The 25,591-nt window shown below is 35.8% G+C and overlaps 1 protein-coding gene across 1 annotated transcript in view; it reads right to left on the reverse strand.

Moving 5' to 3' along the window:
* LOC117337594 (inositol 1,4,5-trisphosphate receptor type 2-like) overlaps window positions 1-25,591 on the reverse strand; it is a 96,165-nt gene that overhangs the window by 48,867 nt on the left and 21,707 nt on the right. The window contains exons 2-7 of the mRNA XM_033898642.1: window positions 19,083-19,214; window positions 15,775-15,848; window positions 14,985-15,109; window positions 14,391-14,477; window positions 10,248-10,325; window positions 540-620 (exon numbers count right to left, since the gene is read on the reverse strand). Coding sequence (XP_033754533.1) covers window positions 540-620; window positions 10,248-10,325; window positions 14,391-14,477; window positions 14,985-15,109; window positions 15,775-15,848; window positions 19,083-19,189 — 552 coding nt within the window. The 5' untranslated portion in view covers window positions 19,190-19,214. The remainder of the gene's footprint in view (window positions 1-539; window positions 621-10,247; window positions 10,326-14,390; window positions 14,478-14,984; window positions 15,110-15,774; window positions 15,849-19,082; window positions 19,215-25,591) is intronic.

A 25,591-nucleotide genomic window follows, 5' to 3' on the forward strand; every position in this document is an offset into this window, starting at 1 on the left:
ATTGAAACAGACTATAACTAAACTTCAAAGAACTTCCTACATTAACATTTTCCTTTGTCTTTACCAGAGTTGGTGTTCGGGGAATGAGCCTGTTATATAAACAGACCACGTATAACCGGGTAGTGTTATATAAACAGACCACGTATAACCGGGTAGTGTTATATAAACAGACCACGTATAACCGGGTAGTGTTATATAAACAGACCACGTATAACCGGGTAGTGTTATATAAACACCACGTATAACCGGGTAGTGTTATATAATCAGACCACATATAACCGGGTAGTGTTAAATAAACAGACCACGTATAACCGGGTAGTGTTATATAAACATACCACGTATAACCGGGTAGTGTTATATAAACATACCACGTATAACCGGGTGGTGTGATATAAACAGATCACATATAACCGGGTAGTGTTATATAAACAGACCACGTATAACCGGGTAGTGTTATATAAACAGACCACTGTATAACCGGGTGGTGTGATATAAACAGATCACATATAACCGGGTAGTGTTATATAAATAGTACTTACCACTTCGCCCTCCGACTTGACTTTGTACTGAGGTAGAATACGAAACTGAGCGTTTTTGGCGTTGAAATCTTGCAGCATGATCTGACAAGAAAATATATTTCATTTTGATAATTTTTAAAGTGAGCATATGTATAGTACAATATTTCATGGTTATTCTGATTATACAGTTCATGCATGTCTATACAATATGTGATAGTTAGTTCAAAACTATATATAAACAGGATATATTTTTCTTTATATATTCCTGTTGTTAGTGTGATATAATCTTAGGGGTTCTAAAATGCGGCGCGGCGGTTGTCTACATGGATGTTGTCCCCTAATTGACATCAGCTTACAAAAGAAAAAGAAAACAATACAAGTTTCGGTCGTTTTTGTTAGTTGTCACTTTTCCTGTTATTCTTGACGCCATTAACATCTAAACTGAAGCAGAACTTCATTCATTTTTGGGGTATCGCTATTGCTTAAGACGGTAAATGATTTAGAGTTGATCTACATACATAATAAATGTCACCCTCAACTACGAATACACACAGTTGTTAGAGTACAATATTAGCATACTAAACAAATATTTAGTTGTGGTTGTAAATAATTATATATATATATCAACCAGGTGCCACCATAACAAGAATATGTTTTAATTTCTTTAAAAAACCTTACCCAAAGCATGTCTTAAAATGTCTTGAAAGAGTAGTTTTGTTACATTTAATTTTATTGTTGTAGGTTTTTTTTTATCTATATCATACTTCATTTCGGGCGTCGTGGGAGAGACAATCTGTCAAACTTGTACATTTACGAAGTCATTAATGAAAAAGTCCAGAAACATCAGAATGATTCGGAGAGGTCTGGAGATGATCGAATGAATGAAATCAAGTGTGGGCTTTTTTGAATTCTGAGAAAATAATGGAAAATACGGACAAATTTTGATTATGCAATTGATTTATCTGTTTTGAAATGACCCTGCCATGTTTGAGCTCCTCCTTAGATAGTATCAGAAGGGATTTCGTTATAGCTAAAGCAGTTATACTTATCAAGTCTCTTTATCGGTGAAATAAATACCAATTGGTCGTACCTCAACCGATAATTTGTTAACCTATGTAATGTTTTCCTTTATTACCAATAAAATATTAATTTTGTTTAAATATTATTACACTTTCAGAGAGTTCAACGAATCCAGTAAGGTATTTTGTTAAATATATCCGGATGCTGAATCCAGAATCACCCAAGTCATTTCAGAATCTGAAACCAGCCGTATTCTCCAAGGACATCATTAAGTTTACCAGGAATGCCATTGGTCACAACACTCATGAGACATTTATGAAAGAAATACTAAAGCGTCCAGGATGACCAATTGTCTACACAAACCACTCTGTTAGAGCGACAATTTTAAATGTTTTGGATGCTGCACGAATTCCATGTAGATACAAAATGACTGTAACAAGCTATAAGTCGGAAACAACATTAAAAATTATTCAGGAAACCCTGAAGAAAACATAAAGCGATTGATGTCTGCAAAATTGGTAATAAGATTAGGGGAAAGTGCCTAAATGTTACACAACCTGTCCCTTCATACGTTGTTCCCAAGGCTAATATACCAGCCACAGTAGATCAGGAACTGCAAGATATTGGGGCTCATTTCAACCACTTTCTGATTCTCAAACAGAGAATCTCATTGAAGATCTCCAAAATGACTATGATCATGTCGACGACAGTATCAGAACTGTCACATTCCTACCGACACACATTGAAGATGTCTGATTATCTCTAACTAACAGCTTTCAGCCTCCAGTACCTATGTTTAATCATTCTTCAATATAAAAATCAGTTATATTACCATCACTAAATAAATCAACACTGATTGATTCATTATATCAATTGTCTTTGCAGTTATATGAATACATGCAGATGTGATGCCAATGAAACATCATCCAGGAAGTTAATGTAGATAGACAGACTTGGCAAATGTTCATATTGTATGTATTATGCAATACAATGAAATGTTATCAAAGACTAAATATCATCTAATTCATATTGGATCCGTTTAGTCAGCAATTTAGATTGTTATCCTGTATCAAATGAGTTAAGGTAATGCTGACTTTTAGATTGTGTCTTCCATCACCTTCCCAATCTTCTACAAAATTAAAGAAAATATATATACGATAAAACAATTATAGTTTTTTTTTTTTTTTTTTTATTTCGGTCGATACATATATCAACAAAAGAAAAAAAATATAAACCGAGGAACTGTTTCTTGTATCGACCTCACCAAAATGTTATACATCTATGTTATTTAGGCTGTGGTATCATATGCTGAGAAATATAGTAACACGTCGCGCGCTATCAAAATATAGTAACGCGTCGCGCGCTATCAAAATATAGTAACACGTCGCGCGCTATCACTTTCACACGTCACGTACTGGTGTTAATTGACATTGCCCGTTTCCTGTTACACAGACGTTTCATGGATTGTAAATAAGGATCTAACTTACTAAAGAAAAACAATTACCTTCACACTCGTGGTTTTTATTTTCTAAATGCTGGAATAAAAAAAGGTTGTTGCACGGCGTATTATGTGCCTTCTCAATGTTAAACGGACTCCTTCACAGCAGGAATGAGACATTGTTAAAAGTAAATGCGCAGTCCATTTACAAACTCACAATGCCAATCAGACGTTAGATAGAAACTTGAGATAATGTTCAAATCGTGTCGCTAAGTTTTTAACATGACGACTATCTGTTTTACCATCCATTACGTTCAAGAGAGGAGACCATTGACATCGTGATGAGGCATATTGTAATGTACCCATTATGTCAGAATATTTGCCATTGGGGAAATGTAAGCAGTGTGTTACAAAACGTTACATAACAGTGCTAAATTAATATTTCAGAAACGAAAATAGTGTCTGTTCGTATAATTATCGTAAGTATGGATTGTTATCAGAGCCCAAACATATATTTCGATCAGTGTTATTCGAGTGTTCGAGCAAATCAGTCGACACATGTTACATGGCATGGTGCAAATCTTTCAGAATGTATCTTTGACATACATGAGGCATGCGAATCGAAAAAGTGACACGTTTTCTGATTTTGTAGCTTTTAAGACATTGTCCCATTCATTCATTTCCAAACAACAACAAGAGGAAAGGAGAGGGAAAAGATCGAATGCTAGGCCGTGGCCAACAAGCCCGAGTCCAATGATGTGATACTCTGAGACACCACGGCCTCCCTCTATAGCACCGTGACCAAACTCCGCTCAACTCCTCACTATTTCAACCAAATACTTGGATGGCAGGAAACCACCATCATCTACAGTCAGGATACCATCAAAGAGCCAGTAAGAGACTAATGGCCCTCCATAGACACATCCTATAGGAGTCAAATACCTATATCTCCTACAAAGGACAACAGTTAGACATGTGTAAATACAAATAAAATGAAAACGATATACGTGGACACTCACAAATACAAAGATGGGAAAACGTTTTGGTATTAAGATCCGGACCTCATACTCCAAACAAATTTTTCCCATAAACCCTCAATTCGAAATACATACAAAATCCCGGGTAATAAGGCACACCTTAGCAAATTAGAATTTACCTAACCTATGTATAACAAGTCTAGTCTAACTGTCGGGAAAACAGAGCACGAAGACAATGTTGTGTGCAAAATATACTTAAAGATACGGATGCGCTTTTGTTTGGCTGTATTTACAGGATACTCCCGAGGAAAATAACATCTAACTGAAATATTTCCTACGAATGTAACAAACTCTGGCGCTACCATGGTAATAGTAACTTAAGGATGTACACCTCTGAGAAGTCAAAACATTTCCTGTATTAAACAATTTTTCTCATACATACATTTCTGGAAAGAAGGGTTAAAGACATGGCAGAAAACGCAAGAAGAATTATATGTCTATGTGCTCGTTTTTGTGCTATGACCAGTCAAAGATACCAAATATGACATGATATGTGTTTTAAGTTAATTTTGCTGTTTTTACATTTAACAGGACAAATCCAAACAATATCTTCCATATATATTATCAGATAAGTATGGATACTTCCAGAACTAACAAAAATAGTATTTTCTTTTAGATTGTTTTTTTTTTTTAAAGTTTTTCTGTAACATGTTCAGTTAACTCAGAATATCAATTTTAGTTATCCCTTCACTTTAAGTTTTAACGGGAAAATATTCATTGCTCATCAAGTTTTTGCAGATTTAACACTTTATGTAAAACGTTCTCTATTAAACTTTTATAAAATATTTAGAATATTAAAAGAAAACAAGTTAAACTTTCAAAAATAACTATAAAAATGGGAGGTTCATGCTTAAAGTTACACCGAAAATGTAAAACAAATATCACAAATGCATAATTTTCGACATTGTTATACAATGTATATCATTTTCATTATATTGAACATTACAAAGTTGTACAGCAAAAATGAGCTTGCTAAATCTAAAAATGACCACACAGGGATAATTTGGGTGAACACTCTAGAATCAAAAGGTCTTTAAACAATAGGCGTCTAGATTTTTGACATATTTTTCAAATTCGTGTTAATCACCAAAACTATACAGAGCCTACGAATGCAACAGTATCAACAATCAGGAGATCAAACCTGCTTTTTTAGAAAAAAAAACTTGAAGAAAATATCATGCAAGACCTAATGTTATAGCGCAGTACGTACACTCCAAAATAAAACCACGTTCTCATATTACAGGACTCCAAATGGAGGATACACCGAGTCTGACAAGGAAACGGCCAATGCCATAAATAACCAGTTTGGCTATGTGTTTTTACAACCGACAAAATAAGTATAGACGACCCGCAAATAGGGCGTGCTAGACTACTTGCAACCTTACATTTAAAAACTCCGTGAATGGAAAAACGCGTATTTAAATCCAATGATTAAAGCGAGGTCCAAAAAACCTTACTCAATGGTCAGCAAAATTGTTAAAAGAATGATCAGGGGCGCTCTTCTTGGAGTAATAGCTGCCAACATATCAAAATTGCGATCGCAGTACCAAAGCTAACAGAAACCTTGGTTTAATGTTCAGAACTTTCACTTTCATTGATTCTACTGTTTAAGTATTAGTTAGACCACAACTAGAATATACATCAACAATACGGTCGCCAATGATGAAAAGGAATAGGATAGCCATTGAACATTGCTTTGACTAAATAACAAGTCGTACCAACAGAGCCTAAGAGTCTCGGCCTTTCCTCCCTAGCGTACATGAGATAGCGTTCCGACGAATTAGAGATTTTTTAAATTCTTGATAACATCGACATCGTGCAGCACGACAAAATGTTTCGAGTTAGTGTTTACCATGTTACAACGGAAAGCTATGAGGTAGATTTACCATGGAAGAAGATGCCACAACAAAAAAGCTATGTAGTAAATTGACAATGGAAGAGGAATCCACACAACAGAGAGCTATGTAGTAAATTGACAATGGAAGAGGAATCCACACAACAGAAAGCTATGTAGTAAATTGACAATGGAAGAGGAATCCACACAACAAAAAAGCTATGTAGTAAATTGACAATGGAAGAAGAATCCACACAACAGAAAGCTATGTAGTAAATTGACAATGGAAGAGGAATCCACACAACAGAAAGCTATGTAGTAAATTGACAATGGAAGAGGAATCCACACAACAAAAAAGCTATGTAGTAAATTGACAATGGAAGAAGAATCCACACAACAGAAAGCTATGTAGTAAATTGACAATGGAAGAGGAATCCACACAACAGAAAGCTATGTAGTAAATTTACAAAAGAAGATGATGTAACAACAACAACAACAACAACAACAACAACAACAACAATTTATGTAGTAAATTCACCATGGAAGAAGATAAAACACAACAAAAAGCTATGTAGTAAATTTACAATGGAAGATGATACCACAACAAAACGCTATGTGGGTAGGTTAAATACATTCATTGGTATGACCACTTGTCCAAGTCTGATACCCACTGTTATCAATAGAACGCTACGTACATAAATATCAGGCAACCGGAAGTGACAAAGTGAACCTTTCAAAATACGCATAAAAGAAACATTAAACATGACTAAGTGAACCATATAATTTAGTTTAACTTTGAAGAACCAATAGGTTTTTTTAGTTTTTTTGCTTTTTTTTTTTTTTTTTTTTTTTTAATTTCACGAAAGGATTATATTACACAGACTTGCGTAAAAGAATAAAACAAAAGAATCCAATTTTAGGAGGATTCCATAGATTACCATTTATAACTTAATAACGTAGCTATGATAGGACGACTTTCCGTACCAACATTGGCATCTGTGGAGCTGCATTGTATCATCGGCACGAAAAAGACACCTCGTACTAAATTTGATGAATCCATTAGTTCATGTTTCAAAACAAATCTTTCTTAAGTCAATAGTTTTTATCAAATAAATATTGGCGACCTTAACTGCAGACTACAGTTGCGGTGTAGGTTTCTGTTCTGTATCGGTAAACTGTTTATTACTAGACATGACTTTGACAATATTAATGATACACCAAAACACTTGTGTTTATCAACAGTTGTTGTAACGTTAAGGTTGCACGTTTTTGCAGATTTGTAATTAGGCGCTGTGTTATCTTAAAATACACATCGCGAGTCGTTATTATCACGTGATATATCTCATCATTCAGATCTGGAATAATTTCACAAAAAACATAAAGTGACGTTATTAAGTAATTGGAGTTATAGTATCTTCATTAGAGTGTTTGATCTGCGAGGGATTGTATCGTATAATGTATCCACATAGCGCGGACGAAATGAACACTTCAGCCATGTAAATGCGTGCACGTGCTGGCACGTTCGATAAAATATTTGTATTCCTATAGAAGAGTGCACATCCTAGTAATCTTGAATGTCGGTATATCTATAAAGGGTAATAACCGAGACGCATCAATTACATTATGAATATTCAATAATTGGATATTTCTACTTTGACGCGATAAATGACATCTATTTAAGCATCAAACTGCCTTCTTTGAAAAGTGATTGCCCTATAATTCTCACAGGATTGCAGACAAAGTGAATAATGAACGTTAGCGTGTTATGATTAATTTGTCTGCTATCCTGTGAGAATCATAAGACAATTACTTTTTTAAGAAAACAGTTTAATGCTTATACTTCCGTTTTAGATTTAGGTCCTTCTTATGTTCATCCTTTAATAGTGTTAATGCATTCTAGAGTATACGCGACCGTTTACGGCATTATTTTTACAACAAAATTATTCTGGCACCTTTTAACTACAAAACTACTTGAATTATTGCGAGTTATATTGATCAGTCGGTTATTTTATACGTTTGCATGAATTTTCGTGATAATACTGAGGATTTTTACAGTTTGACACCGAAACTGATGAAAGAATTTGTAACTGGACCTCGAGTTCAATCCGTAGATCTACTCCTATAGGACGATATAAGGCTGGTTATCCAACTTATAGCGCTTGATTTACTTTCGACTTTGATAAGTTAAAATTAAACGCTTAATTCGGGATGTTGTTAACATTCTATATATGGAAATACATCATGGTCGACTACATGATGGTTTATTCCAGATGGATATGGTACAACGACGACAGCAGAAATAGTTATGTGAGGAACATAGTATAAATATTAAATTGTTAGTTACTTTCTGCTTTTTGTTTGACTCACATAAAGTAAAGTTATGATGTGTGTAACTGCTGGTCATGAAAATAGTATCACTATAACTATAATACAAGTACTATATACAATAATAGGATGTTTAAATACGAATTAGTAATAGATACCCATTTTATCGGAGGAATGAATGAAAGTGTACACACAGATGTGTCAAAATTTAGGATTCGTCAGTAATTAAAAGCGTGGAAATGAAGAAATAAAAAGTTAAAAAATAATTTGTCTAAAACAAATGTGAAATTACAGATAGGACGGTTCGCTTATGTAATAATATTTCATCAATTTGATGGTTTGAGATTTCATTAATTTGATAATTTGAGATAACATATTTTAAACGTTAATGGGAGACAGATACAAATAGTGTTACTATCACGTTTACGTCGGTGTACATATACTGTAAATAAGTTAGCATACATATGCATCAACACTCATTTGAATATAATTACTTTTACATGCTCGTGGATAATCTAACAAAATGTTATTTAAAACAGCTCAAAGACTCAGAGGTCTCAATCAAAATATGATTATTAGAATTGTGTCTGATATATTGCATTTCGAAGTAATGACATGATTGTACAGCACATCAACCGCAGAATTTTCTCTGTTTTTGGAGATTTGCCTACGTTTGTCCATGGAGACGGAGCGATTCTCCCAATGACAGGATCAGCACTTGGCGCAGTATGTACCGGTAAAAATCTCATTAGCGGAAAACTAATTTCTTCATGTCAAACATGTATTTGTTGTAATTTAATTTCCTACAAAGTCATAGTGAATTCCAGCTGACTACTGCGATAAGAGATGATGGTGCTGATTACACTGACGGTAGTCTTTGCCCACTGCGGTAACTACCGAGATATTTTAATTAGCTACACACTAAATATGGCCTAACAAACACACCGTGGGTCTGTGTAATTACATTGTTTTGTGAATCCACCGTACGTCTACCACTATGTAATCGCCATGATGATGTGTACCTCGGTGTGACGGAGCGTAACCCTCGGACCCGGAATTACGGGACAGCGTAGAGCCGTCTGTCCCCTAGATTACTGACCCAATGTCCTCTGGCCGAGTGAAAATAGTAAACTGGTCTAATAAACATGCCCAAAGCAGGAAAACATCGATATAGGATTAATTAAGGGGGCTTGCACTGTGATGTGACATTAGCCAGACCAGTCCCCGTGCGTGTAACGTTAGATTTCCCTGGGCGGGGCAAACACTACTCCACTCACTAGTCGGGTAGATGCCATGTGCTCTGTTCTGCTGGGGCGGCGTGTGCAATTCAATTAGGGAGTGATCATTATTTCGGTTTGAAACATCAACCTGCGGGCGTACTGACTGCATAACACGCTGTGCTCCTTACAGACCACAGTCGTACAAACACGGCAGTGTTTATTAGTCTCGTTACCAATGGAGTTATCAATCCGACACAGAGGCGGATAATCAAACAAAGCTGTTAGGTTATCACAACACAAAATTTGTTTTCATCGTCTAATCTATAAATCATTGTTGGGGATTATTAGCTATAGTACCGGTTACTCGTATCGCGGGGACAATGCCCCGGGGGTACGGGACAGAGTATACAAAAACACGCCATAGCGAGTGTGTTGCTACTTGTTAACATGATTACATACATATTTGTGTATGTATCAAAGCTCTCAATAAATCAAGCGTATGCATCAAAGACCAAATATATCATGTTATTATCAAAAACTAATATATCATGTGTAAGTATTATAGGGAGGCAATGGCCACCTAGGTCGTTAAGCCCAAGATCAGATAACCTTGTTTTTATCCAGCCTGTCATGGCAGCTGTACCAACGCCTTCGATGGACCGTCCCCGGAAGGACGGAAAACTTTTACAAAGTTCATGCCAGATACATGTCTTGCCAACATGAAACAGTACGTTGTGTGGTAATGATAAGGATCGGCTGACGGGGACCAAATACATACGTCTATTACAAGTATAAAGACAGAATGAAAGGCGACGAAGAATTAAAAATGAAGAGAATTGTGGATATATTACTCACCACCATGTTGTTTTTGTCGGTTTGGCTGGTCTGTGAGGTACACATGTGGATGTATTTGTTCGTCAAGGCGTGCTTCAGCTAAAACATAAAATAGATTACATTAGTATAACGGGTCAGCAAAACATAGAATAGTTTACATTAGCATAACGGGTCCAATCAAAACATGAAAAAGTTCACATTAGCATAACTGGTCAGTTAAAAATGAAATAGTTCACATTAGCGTAACGGGTCAGCAAAACATAGAATAGTTCACGTTAGCATAACTGGTCAGTTAAAACATGAAATAGTTCGCATTAGAACAACGGATCGGCTAAAACATGAAATAGTTCACATTAGCATAACGAGTCAGCTAAAACATGAAATAGTTCACATTAGCATAACGAGTCAGCTAAAATATGAAATAGTTCACATTAGCATAACGGGTCAGCTAAAACATGAAATAGTTTACATTAGCATAACGAGTCAGCTAAAATATGAAATAGTTCACATTAGCATAACGGGTCAGCTAAAACATGAAATAGTTCACATTAGAATAACGGGTCAGCTAAACTATGGAATGGTACAATATACATAATAAAATGCAGTACACATATAAATTGTATATACACATGTATTTAAATGGTTAACGAAAGCATGATCTGGTATCATTTGGTCAGCTAATACATGTCTTCGTACAGTATACATATTGGGTAATAATATAGGGGAGTAACAACAACAGAATGGTCCTGCATGGGTACACCTTATTAATTGTATACATGTTTACAGGTGACGTGACACCACCAGATGAGAAAGGCTATTGAGAATAACAGACGGTGTGAATATAAAACAAGACACGACAGTGCCACAAAGTCAGCGAAGGACAAGTATCTATATGAAGGTAAGTACCATAAAGTAGTGGAAGAACAACTTTCTTCACGCGATTAGTATGAAGTCATATCAACGAGGAAAATGTCAGAACGCCACCTACACGCGTATATGATCTTAATTTAACAAGGGGGAAATGCCAGACACTCTTCGAAGTTTAAGTACCTATATGAAGGTAAATCAAAAAGAGAAAGTGAAATAAGGTCATCGAAGGATGCCTCTGCCATATTGATAGTTGTGTATGAACAAAGGATCAGTAATTCATGAATTGTCACGAGGGACTGGAGTGCTACCTTATCATATACGAGCATCAAACTACAACCTACAAACAGAATGGTAGTCTCGTGGTTTTACACGATGAGGCAATAAACATTAATCATACCTAATTAAGGCCAGTAATTAAAAACTACTTCCAAAGTTTAATTTCATGTTTGTTGGCTTTATTCTGGGCGCTTCATTGGGTATTCCGTGTGTTTATCATACCCTGACGGACTGATTCGTCGTTCACACGTACAATTGTATGCATACTTTGTTATAATCAAATTCGTTGGTATACAAAAATACCATTAATTACCACAGGTAGGGATTTTTATTTTAATATTTAGTATAAGACCAAACAAAAGCATTAAATTCTCCGATGCTCCCTCTAATTATACACGTAGTAGATCTGACTTCATTCAGAACTTACTTCATGACAGTTTACGACATGTTTCTCTACAATTGCATGACGTCATGAAGTACTGCAGTACATACGATACAAAAACATTATGATAATGCTACAAAACAATGTTTTTTTTATAAACTGATTAAAGCTAGTAAAAGACAAAGATGAAATTTGAAGAGAGCAATACGTCAAATTTTCACACAAAAAAAATCATGTTATTATCAAAGGTTAATATATCTAGTGGAAAAAACTTATGTGATTAACGATGAACACATCACCGTGTAAACAAACACATTCTTCTGGCAAAATGGGGAAAGGAGGAAAACGAAAACGTCTTTATCTAGGAGAAAACTGTGAATTTCACTTCATAGTGGGTAGATGATATATATCAACAAGGACGATATAATTTCCTCACCTCTCATAATGTCCGCAGATAGGACCATGTTCATAAGCCAATCAGCATTAACGTTAACTTCCAAAATTGTAAAAAGGGCAAAACTCGTAAAAATCAAAGTAATAATTGACTATTTGAACTTTGTGTCAAGAGCTATATAAAATGTCTTTAAAATATTTTCAAATATAGAAAAGAAAATACGACAGGGAATTTATGTGTACTTGTTATAACTCTATGACAGCTCATTTCGTGATATAGAAAAATAATTGTTTAATTGGTATCAAATCTATATGTCATAATTTAATAAAAAAAGAATGCAACAAAGCGAACTATTTGCAATCGCAACTCAAAGGCTGACGTATTTCATTCGTCACCAAAATATTCGTCTAAATGAGAAATATCTAATATACCAAGCAAATAATATGTCGAAGAAACAATTTAGAGCAAAACCGCAAACAAATTAAAGAAACAATGTACAGCTTCAAATAATGATATTATCACATACATGTAATTTGGAAAGACAAATGAAGACCTGAATTTATTACAATTTTGTTTTTCCTATTTCTACAATCATTAACAGCAAGCCTTATTCTTATTTCATTCTAATAAAAACTACACAAAAACTCGTGACGCTGGGAAACTGGGGTCTAAATTAGACGCCGAGACGCCTCGTGGGAGCGTGATCAATGTTCCCGCCTATCCATTAGGGCTGTGTCTAAATCTTCCACGACAATCATTGAGAAATAAAACGGTTAATAAGTGTTCTCTGAGGAACTCTGAGCCGGGCTTTACAAATCCCCACAAATAGATCACCCTATCGCGAGATTTGCCGAGACGTCACGTAATGGCAATTAACGAGGTCTGTGTAATTCATTTATTTTGCATCTGCATAAGATTTGGCACAAATGAACCCCAGGTCTGCAACACGACCATGACGTACGCGCCGCGCGCCTAGTACGGGACCAGTGAGAGTAGTATAACCTCGTATGAAACAACCAATTTAATTTCCTCATTTTCTAATTAGACAAATTCTTTCAGACGGCATAGGATCGGTTTTTTTTTCTAAATTTAAAATAGTACATCCACAAAAAACAAATATTCAACAAAGCGGAATTTTGCTCAGATCTGAAGTAACATGAATTGACTCCTGAAATGGTATAGTTGCCGATACTGTTAAGTCTTCACCTAAATAATAATTAACTGTTTGTTAGAAACATGTTTATTGGTATTGCCAGCCGTTATTTGTTTTATTTATATTGAATGTCTTCGTGTTAGGTTTTGCAAAGCATTTATATGAAAATTATTACAATAAATTATCCTTAAAATCAAAATCGTATTCGTCTAAAGAAATGTCTTCACGAGCATATCACGTATACTTCGCATTCATTCTGCATACTTTCCATCATTGTTATTCATTGTTTGATATAATTATGATCTATGGTCCCATGTAGTTATCATTTTGATCTAGATGTGTTTGTCATCTAGCTATAATTGCTATCTTGCTATATCTATCATTCGTTTAAATAGCGAGGACAATTAGTTTATATAAGTAATCCCTCTTGTCTGGCCACTGTTGACTCCTTATTTTGGAGTGAGATAGTCGACACACATGATGCTAGCGCTCACATGTACGTGCTAGACATCGCAACATACTTATCTGTAGTATTACATTAATAAATATCGCTATTCGTGTACTATAAGTATAATTAATTTCATTTTAGAATTGACAATCTTGCTGATAGCTTTAACCAGTTTCTGCTACTACATACCCTGGCCATGTCGCAGATAGACTTCGATAGTCTTCGTTACATTAAATTGACCCACCTGTACGATGTTCCCGTTTTAAACTCTATGTTTTAAGCACTTGATAATCCCAGCCTTAATTATCCCACTTCCCCGATCTTGACCTGTCTATACACTGTCCCCGTGCATAACTCCATATACCATTATTAATTGGCCCATCTGTACGGTTATCTTGTTTATCTTCCTACCTAGAAGATTAACTTAACCTACCTAGAAGATGAACTTGACCTACTTATAAGATGGCCTTGACCTACCGGTTGAAGGTTAACGTGTCGAGCTCTTCTTTATTTTTACTTGACACATGTATGATACGATCTTGTCACACATGTACGATGTCCAAATAAAGTGTCATCCGTTGTAATCGCTTGACCCACCTAAGAGATGACCCGGACCTACTTATACTATGACCTTTACCTACCTGTACGATGTCCCCGTATCGAACTCTCTTGCCCATCTGACGTTTCTGTTCTGCAGCGTTATCCGCATTCTCGGCATCTGCTGCAAACTGTCATAAAAGATAACTAAATAAGAATGTGTCTATAATAAAACAAAAAAGGGTTGGCATAAACCATTGTGAATGAATATTCTCGTTGTGACACGTTGTTGTTGATTATTATCATTATTACTTTCCTGACTTATTACGTAATTACATCATCGGTTATGATCTAAATACAATAACATTTATATTTACACACATCAATGTTGGGCAAAACATTTATCAATATCACTACATGTTAAACAAACTTATTCTTTCTCAATACAGTTTTAATATCAAAATGCCCTGTACAGGACGTTGTTTTATTATAGCATGTAAAATTAACTCTTCTCGTATTTACATTAATAAAAGCTTTGTCAAATAAACAATATCAACCAAAAGATTTCAACATCTTATAACCATATAACTTACAATACAAACAATAAAAAAAGTTACCAGCCCGACAATAACTATCTACACAAATATAAATGTTAGTACAATGACTCCGTCACCAGCTGTAACAATGACATTACCCACCTTGGCCTGGGCCAACAGTCCCTTGTCCTCCGTCAGGTCTGTTGTTGACGCCGCTTGGTTCACCCATTTCCGGTACTTTTTGTTTAATTTGTATCGGTTTTGGATTCCAATTTCGAAGACGACAGCTGGAATCAATTTAACCTTATATCACAAACTCTTGTGTAATTAAAATATGAACATACCTATGAAAGTGCATGCATATACAATGGTTATTTACATCTTAAACGATTTGTATTTATACTTTTATTGGTTGTGATTTAAAGGTAAAGTGTCCGATGTATGGGTCACTCAACAGGTAACCCAATCCAGCCCTTACGTTTTATCAGTAAAAAATGTGAAATATTATGACTAGTATAGAATTCCTGATTTCGTGTGAATCTAATCTATCAGAGTAGGAGAAGGAAAGGTTTTGTTCCTCATTTAATATAGACGTACCTTGTGGGTTAGGGACGTACCTTGGTGGTTAGGGACTTTGGTGGTTTTTGTTCCTCAATGAATATGTAGACTTACCTTTGGGGTTATGGACTTTGGAGTTTTTTTCTCATTAAATATATAGACGTACCTTGGGGTGAGAAATTTCATAGACGTACCTTGGGATGAGGGATATTATAGACGTACCTTGGGGTGAGAGATTTTATATACGTACCTTGGGGGTTGGGGATTTTATAGACGTACCTTGGGGCAAGAGATTTTATAGACGTACCTTGGGGGTTGGGGATTTTATAGACGTACCTTGGGGGTTAGGGAATTTATAGACGTACCTTGGGGGTTAGGGAATTAATAGACGTACCTTGGGGGTTAGGAATTTTGGACGGCTTTTCTCGGTCCTGGTTGTGGTCTATGTATAACCCACTGTGGACGGAGCTGAAAGGACATCAATGATCTCAATACAGTTTAGTGATGACACATACATCTTATGTAATCAAGACAGACAAATACGAGCAATGTAACAATATTTCACCCGTAAAGGGCATTCCAGGTACGACATCAGCCATTGCATCTCTAGACTCCGCTGTGATGTGACATGTCACAGCATTAATGCAGATAGCTAAGCAGCAATGGTAACAAACTAGATGACGATTCAGCAACAGAACTCAAAATACAATATCCTTGATGCGGAAGGTGACATCGTCGAATCACATATTCGAAAAAGATAACTCGAAACCTAGGAAAGTATTACACGCCATCAAATGCGACCGGAGCAATTCAAAAGACGGGACATTCCTGGTTCTGGTTATTGCCTTTATGTAACCTAAGAGGAACCGGATTTGGAGGTAGGAAGCTGGAATAACACATACTTTCACAAAACATTGTGATGCTTCTATAGAAAGTGATGAACCTGGGGCACGATTTACATAGCGACACGTCAATATATAGAAGGACGATATGCAATACTTCTTAGTTATTTTTTTTAAAATTGTTTTTGTGAATCTGTACTTGATGTTTGAATGAATGAAATGTTTACGATCAGGTAGACAATGCTGGTTTGGTTCGGTGAACGATAAAGAGAGCGGGATAAGTTGACTTCGTTTTGTCCTAAAGTCGCCTGAAACATATAACGTGACGGTACTTATATAGTATAATTTATGATCTATATCGATAAATAACAAACGCGCCATTCCTCTTTTCTCTCTTCCTCCTACTTTCCCATCGGCCACTTTTTTTTCCTGCTCCGATATTAAAAGTCGTTTTTCCCTCCGCTGCTTTTTTTTGGTTATTTTTCTCTGTCCCAATTTTCTTCCTCAAAGTGATAATGTAGACCGCGATATGTCCGTCCATGTGTAAACAGATTGGTGTTCAGTTCATTTGAGAAGTCATTGTTTTCAGAACCCACATAAATACCCCTAATGAACATTGACGGTACAATTTCCCCGGGGATCACAGTTCGTGTGACGGGACTCCATCAAACTGGGTTTATTGTATAGGGAACACTTCTTACGTAAGGAAGGGTCGGTCAATATATAGGCAAAATAATGCTATCATCATTCACAAGCTCAGCAACTCATAAACAGTCATATATTTCTCTAAATATTTAACAATTATAGATGTCTTTGTTTTCCCACATGAGGCGCTCGTACGTTATATGCAATAAGATGATTCGATCGTAACCCTGCAAATGAAATTAGATAAACAGTCCCTTAATGATATTCCGGAGCCATATGTTACAGTCTACGCCCCGGGCAAATAACATATACCTGTTCCTAAAATGTGCAAAGTTCATGATGACCAGGTAGTTTTTAATACATGTATTTATTAAATACATAACCATTGTTTTCACGAATCTTTTCTGTGTTACTATTATCGTGTGTTTGTTGGCCTACGGTACCGAAGCTTCCAGACGATAATACCTTTGTACTCTCGCTTGGTTCTGTGAAAATGAGATAGGTTATTATTTCAGTGTTAAAAACCGGAGACATTGATTTCACGATATTCGGAGGTACCGCAGATCCAGAGACATCGTTCTGTGAAATGTGTATTCACTCAATCATGGAAAAATAAGGAACAGTCACTCAAAGACAGGGTTTTCGGTTAGTGTTTTGCTAAAGGGAATATACCCAGATACATTAAGTAATCAAAAAAATAGGAGGAAACAAATACTATCATTGATTGAACTCTCATCTAAAGACGAATACAATACTATACCAGCTCACATCCTTGTAACAAAGGACTCTTTCAAATTATACCATGTATTATTTTGATGTTGTATTTATTTATTTTTATATTTTGTTTCCTTATTTCAAAGTTCTGTTTGATGATCGGTGACGTTATATGCCTCCCCCCTCCCCCCTCCTCCCCCTCCGTGTTTATATGCTGTTTTCAGAAAATCGAGCTTTTCCCCATGGGCCACACGAGACACCGTCCGCCATTGATGTAAGTCCTCCGCGACACCTGTCGGTAATTGATGACATATTTACATAAGGTAATCGCAAAGCGTCTACATTCATGCATCAAATCCATTCGTAGGTGATCTCCAAAACGACATTTTCGATTGAAATTGTCTCGAGAAAATGGCAAACGTACCGTACTGATACTGACGATGCCTTGTAATGTTATATTTACATATATACCTCGATACGTCTACTAGCCGGCCTGTCTGGCCACTCTTGTCAGGGATAAACCTTGTTATACAGGACCAAGTTTAGACCTTCGGACGTATTGGCAACCAAAATGCAGCTCTACCCGAGGTCAACTTTATATTGTTTCATCTGACAACATTAACAGGGATGACAAATACAAACAACTCCGGTCAGTATATTAAAAGTGAAAGTTTCCAGATGATATAATATTATCACTCTACGTTTTCACAAATTCTTCACTTACTGACAGAGCCCTACCTCCTATATGCCGCTAGGTTTAACGAAATGGCAATATCGAAGGTCATATGGAATACAGATTTCAAGGAGAACTAAAAGATGAAAATAAATTACTGAAGGAAGAGCAAAAAGGAACAAATGAGGATCGAAACATGTATTGCCAAGGTTGCGACAGATATATGACACAATGAATAAAAGACACAGATGAACACCCCAATTATCGGCCCACATGATTAACATGATAACAACAGGCCCGGTCCTTTGGTTCATCAAAGTTCTCTTAAAGAGATGTTGTCAGAGGAACATGTCTATCCTACTGATTGCCCGCTTCTACACGCATTGCTGATTGTATTAGATATTAACAGTATCTCACCAAGATTAGAAGATGTCGCTGGTATTTGAACATTAATTTCCTGCGCCAAAAAGAAAGTTTCGTAGCGTGATTTTATATGAGTTTACGTGAACCCCCAGTTACATGCTTTTTATATTGACAGATTAGCTACTGTGTGTGGAGGGTTCATTGTTTACATTAGAGACTGTCGATAAATCATCCTCTAAAACAGTCTGTTTACACTACTCAACGCGGTCTGTACCAGGATTCATATTGTCTAGCAGTTTCATTCATTTTTGTCTTTTCTTTTTTTCTGTCATGGACATCTGCTACTGATGGCTGTTGCCCACGACGGTATCCTGTCACGTGTAACTCTCACTTCCGGTGGTGCCCTATCACATAAATACACACATATAACACTATGTAGGATGTTATAGACATGACGTCACTGACCTTGACTGAACGCTGTAAACATATCCCTCCGTCTCCACCGAGTACAGCGCGACGTAGTCCCCCACATTGAGGTACTCGCCCGCAGCCGTGTTGCTCAACATCATCATGACGTCACGGCTGCCTACACGTCATCTGTAAAGAAAACAATATTGAGCACGTGGTTTATTATTCATGATTTTTAACAAATGGTTGTTAGGTATATTAATCGTGTGATTACAAGATAGAAATATGTCGTATGATTATTGAATTAGAAATATTAATCGGGGAGTTAGGTCGCATGATGTTAATGGTGAGATTACGAATACGAAATCTCACATTCGTATCATATCTCATCACTTAAATCGTAATAATTGTAACACAAGGGATTCTGGGTTCTGGATTAATTTGATAGAAATTTACAACGTCAACAGGGAAACGTTTTAAACAAGTTTTCCTCACGTACTTCAGCGATCTGGTACGTATTGTTCTAACTTGTGTGAAGGCTGACCAGACAGAAATTAAAAAAAAAATGGGACTCATTAGGTTTGAAAGCTGACAAAAAGATAAAAAGTACATGTATTCCTTCTTTAGCTTGACCGTATTGTTCTAGCTGGTGTGAAGACTGACCAGTACTCTTCTTGTTAGTACACAGGCTGACCACGCGGGTCAGTATAAATCATACCAACGTGTTATGTCCACATTGTCTATTTAGGAATTAATTTTTTTCTCCTTCTCTGTTCACATGATTTATTGAAAAGAAACGCCAGCAGGCAAAGTTTACTTGAAACACGCCGAAATCAATAGATTGAGCAAGAAAATGATAAATCTTGTGGAAGCGGCCGTGTTGCATTTGACAGACAGACTTCACTATCTATTAACCCTGTGTACTCATTTTGTGGTTGGCCAAATCTATAACCCCTGTTTGGACTACCCCATAACAAGGCCTACTTCAAATGGCCGTCTGCGTTGTCCTGACCCCAAAACAAATCATGGGTCTACTTCAGACGGATGGCTGTGTCGTCCTAAGTAGTAGAAATAGTGATTTTTTTCACTGAGATATACCTTTTAAAAGTATGATTGTACAAATATAGGTTACATGATAAAAGAGACTTCCAAACTCAGATCCGTACACTTCGAGTCCAAAGTAACGTCAGAGTGAGAAGCTAGATCTCAATTCCGTAGTATATGGGAGATCGATCGATCGAGGCTCACTTAGACACGTATCAAACATAGATCATAGGAAAATGAGGTGACAGTTACACCCCCGAACAACTAAACAGTGATCCTACGGCATGAATACAAACGAAAACTGATTTACAACATCACCAAAATAAACGAGGAAGCTCAGACCAACACCAGCATCTTATTCTATAGCAGGAAATGTGCCAAAAATATACTTGTCACGTAAGTTTGCAAAAGTTTGCAATGATATTGTGTATTATATCGGCACTCTTGGATACCATTTTGTGTCCGGTATGTACCTGATAGTCTAGACCTTTTGGTAGGAGGAAGGAAAACAAAACACCCAAAACTTCAAACACCCACCTAAGAACTTTCTACCATTATTATGGAATGCGAGATATGCGTTTGGTCCCAAACAATACAAACGAATATTGAAAGGGCGTAACAGATGTGCGATGTTCCTGACAACACTGAATGATGCTAGAAGGAGCGAAACAGTTTGATATCCCTAACAACACTGAATGATGCTAGAAGGAGCGAAACAGTTTGATATCCCTAACAACACTATCGAGTCATAGAAGGACGAAACTGCTGTGTGATGTCCCTAACAACACTGAATGATGCTAGAAGGAGCGAAACAGTTTGATATCCCTAACAACACTGTCGAGTCGAAGAAGGACGAAACTGCTGTGTGATGTCCCTAACAACACTGAAGGATCCTAGAAGGACGAATCAGCTGTGTGATGCAGTTTTATATTCAGAGGTCGACATTAACTGTATTATTTTTTAAGGCAATGTTTACTAGGCTTTTTTCTCTCTCTTTATTATTGTAACTAAACTACTTGATATCATATCCTCATGGACTGCTACAGCGGCGGTACAAGGTGATGGAACAAAGCTTACATAGCTTCCAGCAAATACTTCAAAATTGCACGGAAGATCTATAATAAGAAATTAGGTATAGTCGTAAAAAACATGTACTAAAATAACTGTAGTTTGTTTAATGGTTAGAACCAAACGTGGTGAGTCTTTTGTAAATATAGATAGCATACCTAGTTACTAGAGATACCCAATAGGGAGTATAAAATATGACTAGACACATGTACACAACAGATACTACATAGTTTACAAATGATGGGGTAACAAAGCGGAGGAATGATGAGATGTTGCTTGTAATACTCTCATAACGACCGGAAAAGATTTTTTGTGGAGCGAATTATTCTAGTATCCAAGAGGATCACAAACAGACCAGTACAGGTCGATCATGTCGCACCATTTCCTTCAACATATCTTGGTGTAGTTAGACTTTTGCTACAAAATTAAGGTGAACAACTTGACAAACGCCTGGTAAACCAAATTGACAATTAAAACAATAGGCATATAAATCCAAAAATAAAGAAACAATTACAGAAGAAGAACGGAAAGCTACATTACATTTCGAAGCGCAAATATCACTTCCTTATACTTGTATGAGGAAAGCGTTTGTACGGGCGAAAACAAATGTTAGAAGAGTTTATATCGATAAATTGAAACAATAAACTTTACAAATGATCCTATGACAGGAAGGTAAAAACACAGGTGTTTACTAATTTGGTCTGTTAAATCTAATTGGTCTGTTAATTACATATATTCTGGAGACATAATGTATCTAATTGGTCTGTTAATTACATATATTTTGGAGAAATAATGTATATATTGGTCTGTTAATTACATATATTTTGGAGAAATAATGTATATATTGGTCTGTTAATTACATATATTTTGGAGAAATAATGTATATATTGGTCTGTTAATTACATATATTTTGGAGAAATAATGTATATATTGGTCTGTTAATTACATACATTCTAGACATAATGTATCTAATTGGTCGTTATTATTAATTTGTCTTCGATCCTGAGAATATCCTAAGACCATCAACAACTTCCTAAAGAAGACAGTTTATACTGATAGTTCCGTTTTAATTGTTTTCTTATGTTCAACCTGGAACAGTGTTATGGCCTTGAAAAATCAAATTTCGCGTTGTCAGTATTGGGCATTTTCTTGTGACGTCATAAGTGCAGGCCACCGTTCCCAAATATAAACAAAAAAATCATCGAATTAATTTAACATTTAAAATAACATATTCCATCGTGAGGACATTTACCTTTTATGCAACATATTTTCATAAATTGTTACATTGACCAATCAGGATTTTTAATCCCGTAGCACGAATTTTCGTGACGTCAAAATAGACTTATTATAGTGACGTCAGACAAAATGACGTCATCTAGTGATGACGTCACAAACATTGTTCTTAATATATCTACACCAATGGGAATTATGTGAGAATTGTGATCTGGTAACTTCCTATTTTGTTAAGTAAGATTATATAGTGACAATGCACAGCAAATGGGAATATTATAAAACCTTATATTGAGGCGGAAGATATTATTCGTAAAATTTAACCTGAGTATGCCCCTATCAATCTGTTGGCATCAATTCGGTCAATGTCGGTATTTATACTTACACGACCGCCTGACCTTCCCTTGAATGTATGGCCTTTAAATGTAGACGACACTGTCTGTCCAATGAAACCCCCAGTGACAACGATAGTGAAGGAGTAGATACGAATGTCGATAGACATTCTGAACATACGGAATATTGCTATTTAGCAATGACTGTGGTTCGTAACGGTGTAGCCTATCGGTTAATCATGACTTTTAGCAAAAGCATATTGTATTAAAAGGTCCGATTTTCAAAGCATGATGTATCGTTCAGACCATAACAATGTCACGTCATTGTCAATTAACATCAAATGTATATATTAAATAGAGCAGAATGTCGTACAATGATCAAGGTATCACACTATGTATCACACACAAACTTAATATTCTGTCGATAGGGATAAAATTATAATCGTGTTTATGGTATTTCTTCACAAAGTTTTCCTTTTACATTTCGTTAACAATTCAAACACAACTCTCATTCGAATTATACTTAATAAAGTCTGACATATTAGCTCAGTCAGCAGATATCATATATATATTGTAAGTACGCTGTTTATAGATGTTCTATTTTATTACATGCAATATAATATTTTGAATGTTATAAATTACCATGCTTTCCAAATAAAATATCTTTCCTTTTTTTGTGATATTGATTAGCATGTGGTGTTTTTGTATCAATCCAATTGTCAAGCATTATACCCAGGCGTTTCTATATACCAAGTATCATACAAAACATCAATGTGGACTTGTTTTCTCAACCTGCTTACAGAAGGAACAAAAGTACCATATGCACAAGTCTGCATTGCAACCATCTACGTGAAGATTCATGAGTTGTCTTTAACACAACTGACTGCCGTTTTCTTATTTGGCTACTTTCCTGGTCAAGAATCGAGGACCATTTGCCAATATAATTTGTCGAGTATTTTATTTGAGGAATAAAGATAGTTTTTTCGCTATCCTTTTTTTGTTTTTTGTTTTGTTTTGTTTTTGTTTATTTTTGTTTTTATTTATGATAGTACATAACAAAGCTATGTCGTGTTGCATGTTATTAGCCCTCTTGTCCAGAAGAGTCATTCTATGTCCCATTATAGGCATGACCTAGAGTCACTGAGACAATTATGTCTGTCTACTCCATTGTGTAAGATTGCCTAAATTACTACTACACCATTAGTGGTGCTTTAGTTGTCTGACTGACACGCCGGGTACTGTGTGTTCATTACTTTTAATATAATATCCAGTCAGACATCTCATTCAGGGATTACACAAAAGACATGCTTGGTGCCCAGGTGACATACTTTTTATCATATCAATATTATTTTAAGGCTGAAATATCAGAAAATATTGATTTGATAAAACTTCAACTTCAACTGAAGCTCAACTTCCCATCAATTTAAAATATCCATCTATATATTTCAAAATATTAATACATAAGCATGCGTTGATAGAAATGTTTTTAGTTCAATCAGACATATACAACAGCTTTACTTAGCAAAAGAAATTTATTATTGACACGACACACAGGGAATAATATTTATATTTGCAATAACGGAGAGAATTTTGGATCACCATTGTACGATTGAAATATCTATAAAGATATCGCCACATGGTCGGAAATTGAAGAACAAATCATATTATTATATACAGTAATATCCTGTAATATAGAATTCAATAAATGAAATGGCATGCATTATAGCAGTTTTCTTTTTTTGGGACTGTGTTTAAATCGAATCGCTAAAGAATGTTCGAAACATATACATGTACTGGGAGAGGTTTTAATACTCATAGAATTGGGGCCGATATCTGAGTATTCCTATCAATTTGTTGATATTTTAGTAGTCCGAGTGTTTTTAATAGATATTTGAGTATTCCTGGCATTGAGCTTGATGTTAAAGTATTCCTAGAATCGTGACTGATATTTGAGTAGTCCTGGCATTGAGATTGATATTTGAGTAGTCCTGGTTTTGATATTGATATTTGAGAAGGCCTAGAATCGTGACCGATAATTGATTAACCCTATCAATATCGTTGATATTTTAGTAGTCCTAGTATTGTGAGATATTCTTATAGTCCTAAAATTGTGAGTTATTTGAGTAGTGCTAATGTTGTGACCGATATTTGAGTAGTTCTGATATTGAGATTGATGTTTGAATTGCCCTGCCATTGTGACCGATATTTGAGTTGTCCTGCCATTGTGACCGATGTTTGAGTAGTCCTAGTATTGTGAAATATTTGAGTAGTTCTGATATTAAGATTGATATTTGAGTTGTCCTGCCGTTGTGACCGATATTGGAGTTGTCCTGCCATTGTGGATGATATTGGAGTTGTCCTGCCATTGTGGATGATATTGGAGTTGTCCTGCCATTGTGGATGATATTTTAGTAGTCCTAGCAGTAAGATGGATATTTAATAGTCGTAACATTGTGACCAATTATTCATTTGACTTTGTTACTTCTTATCTTTGTATTGGAATATCTTAATAATGTTACTGAAGTGCAAAACCACGATGGTATATGACATAAATCACACCGACTATCGAGTTTTCTATTCCATTTGAAGTGTTGCGAAGCATTTCTTATTTCAATGTGTCTGTAGTACACAGGATAGTGGTGGAAAGTGCGTCGACACGAAGTGGCCTGTTTGGATGTACGCCTACGAATTCGAATTCTACAGCTTTCTAAGAGTTCCGGAGAGGCGCCACGAGTCCGGCCGTGTATTGCATAGGGAGATAATTCTGTGCTTCTCTTTATGTGATATTTTGCTATGACATCCACGTCATATCCGATTAATTAAGTGCTACTGCCGTTAGACTGGTACCCTGATGCACCTTATCGTTTGAAAATTATTATCTCTCTTTAACGA

This window comes from Pecten maximus, chromosome 11 (assembly GCF_902652985.1).
Source record: "Pecten maximus chromosome 11, xPecMax1.1, whole genome shotgun sequence".
NCBI lineage: Eukaryota > Metazoa > Mollusca > Bivalvia > Pectinida > Pectinidae > Pecten > Pecten maximus.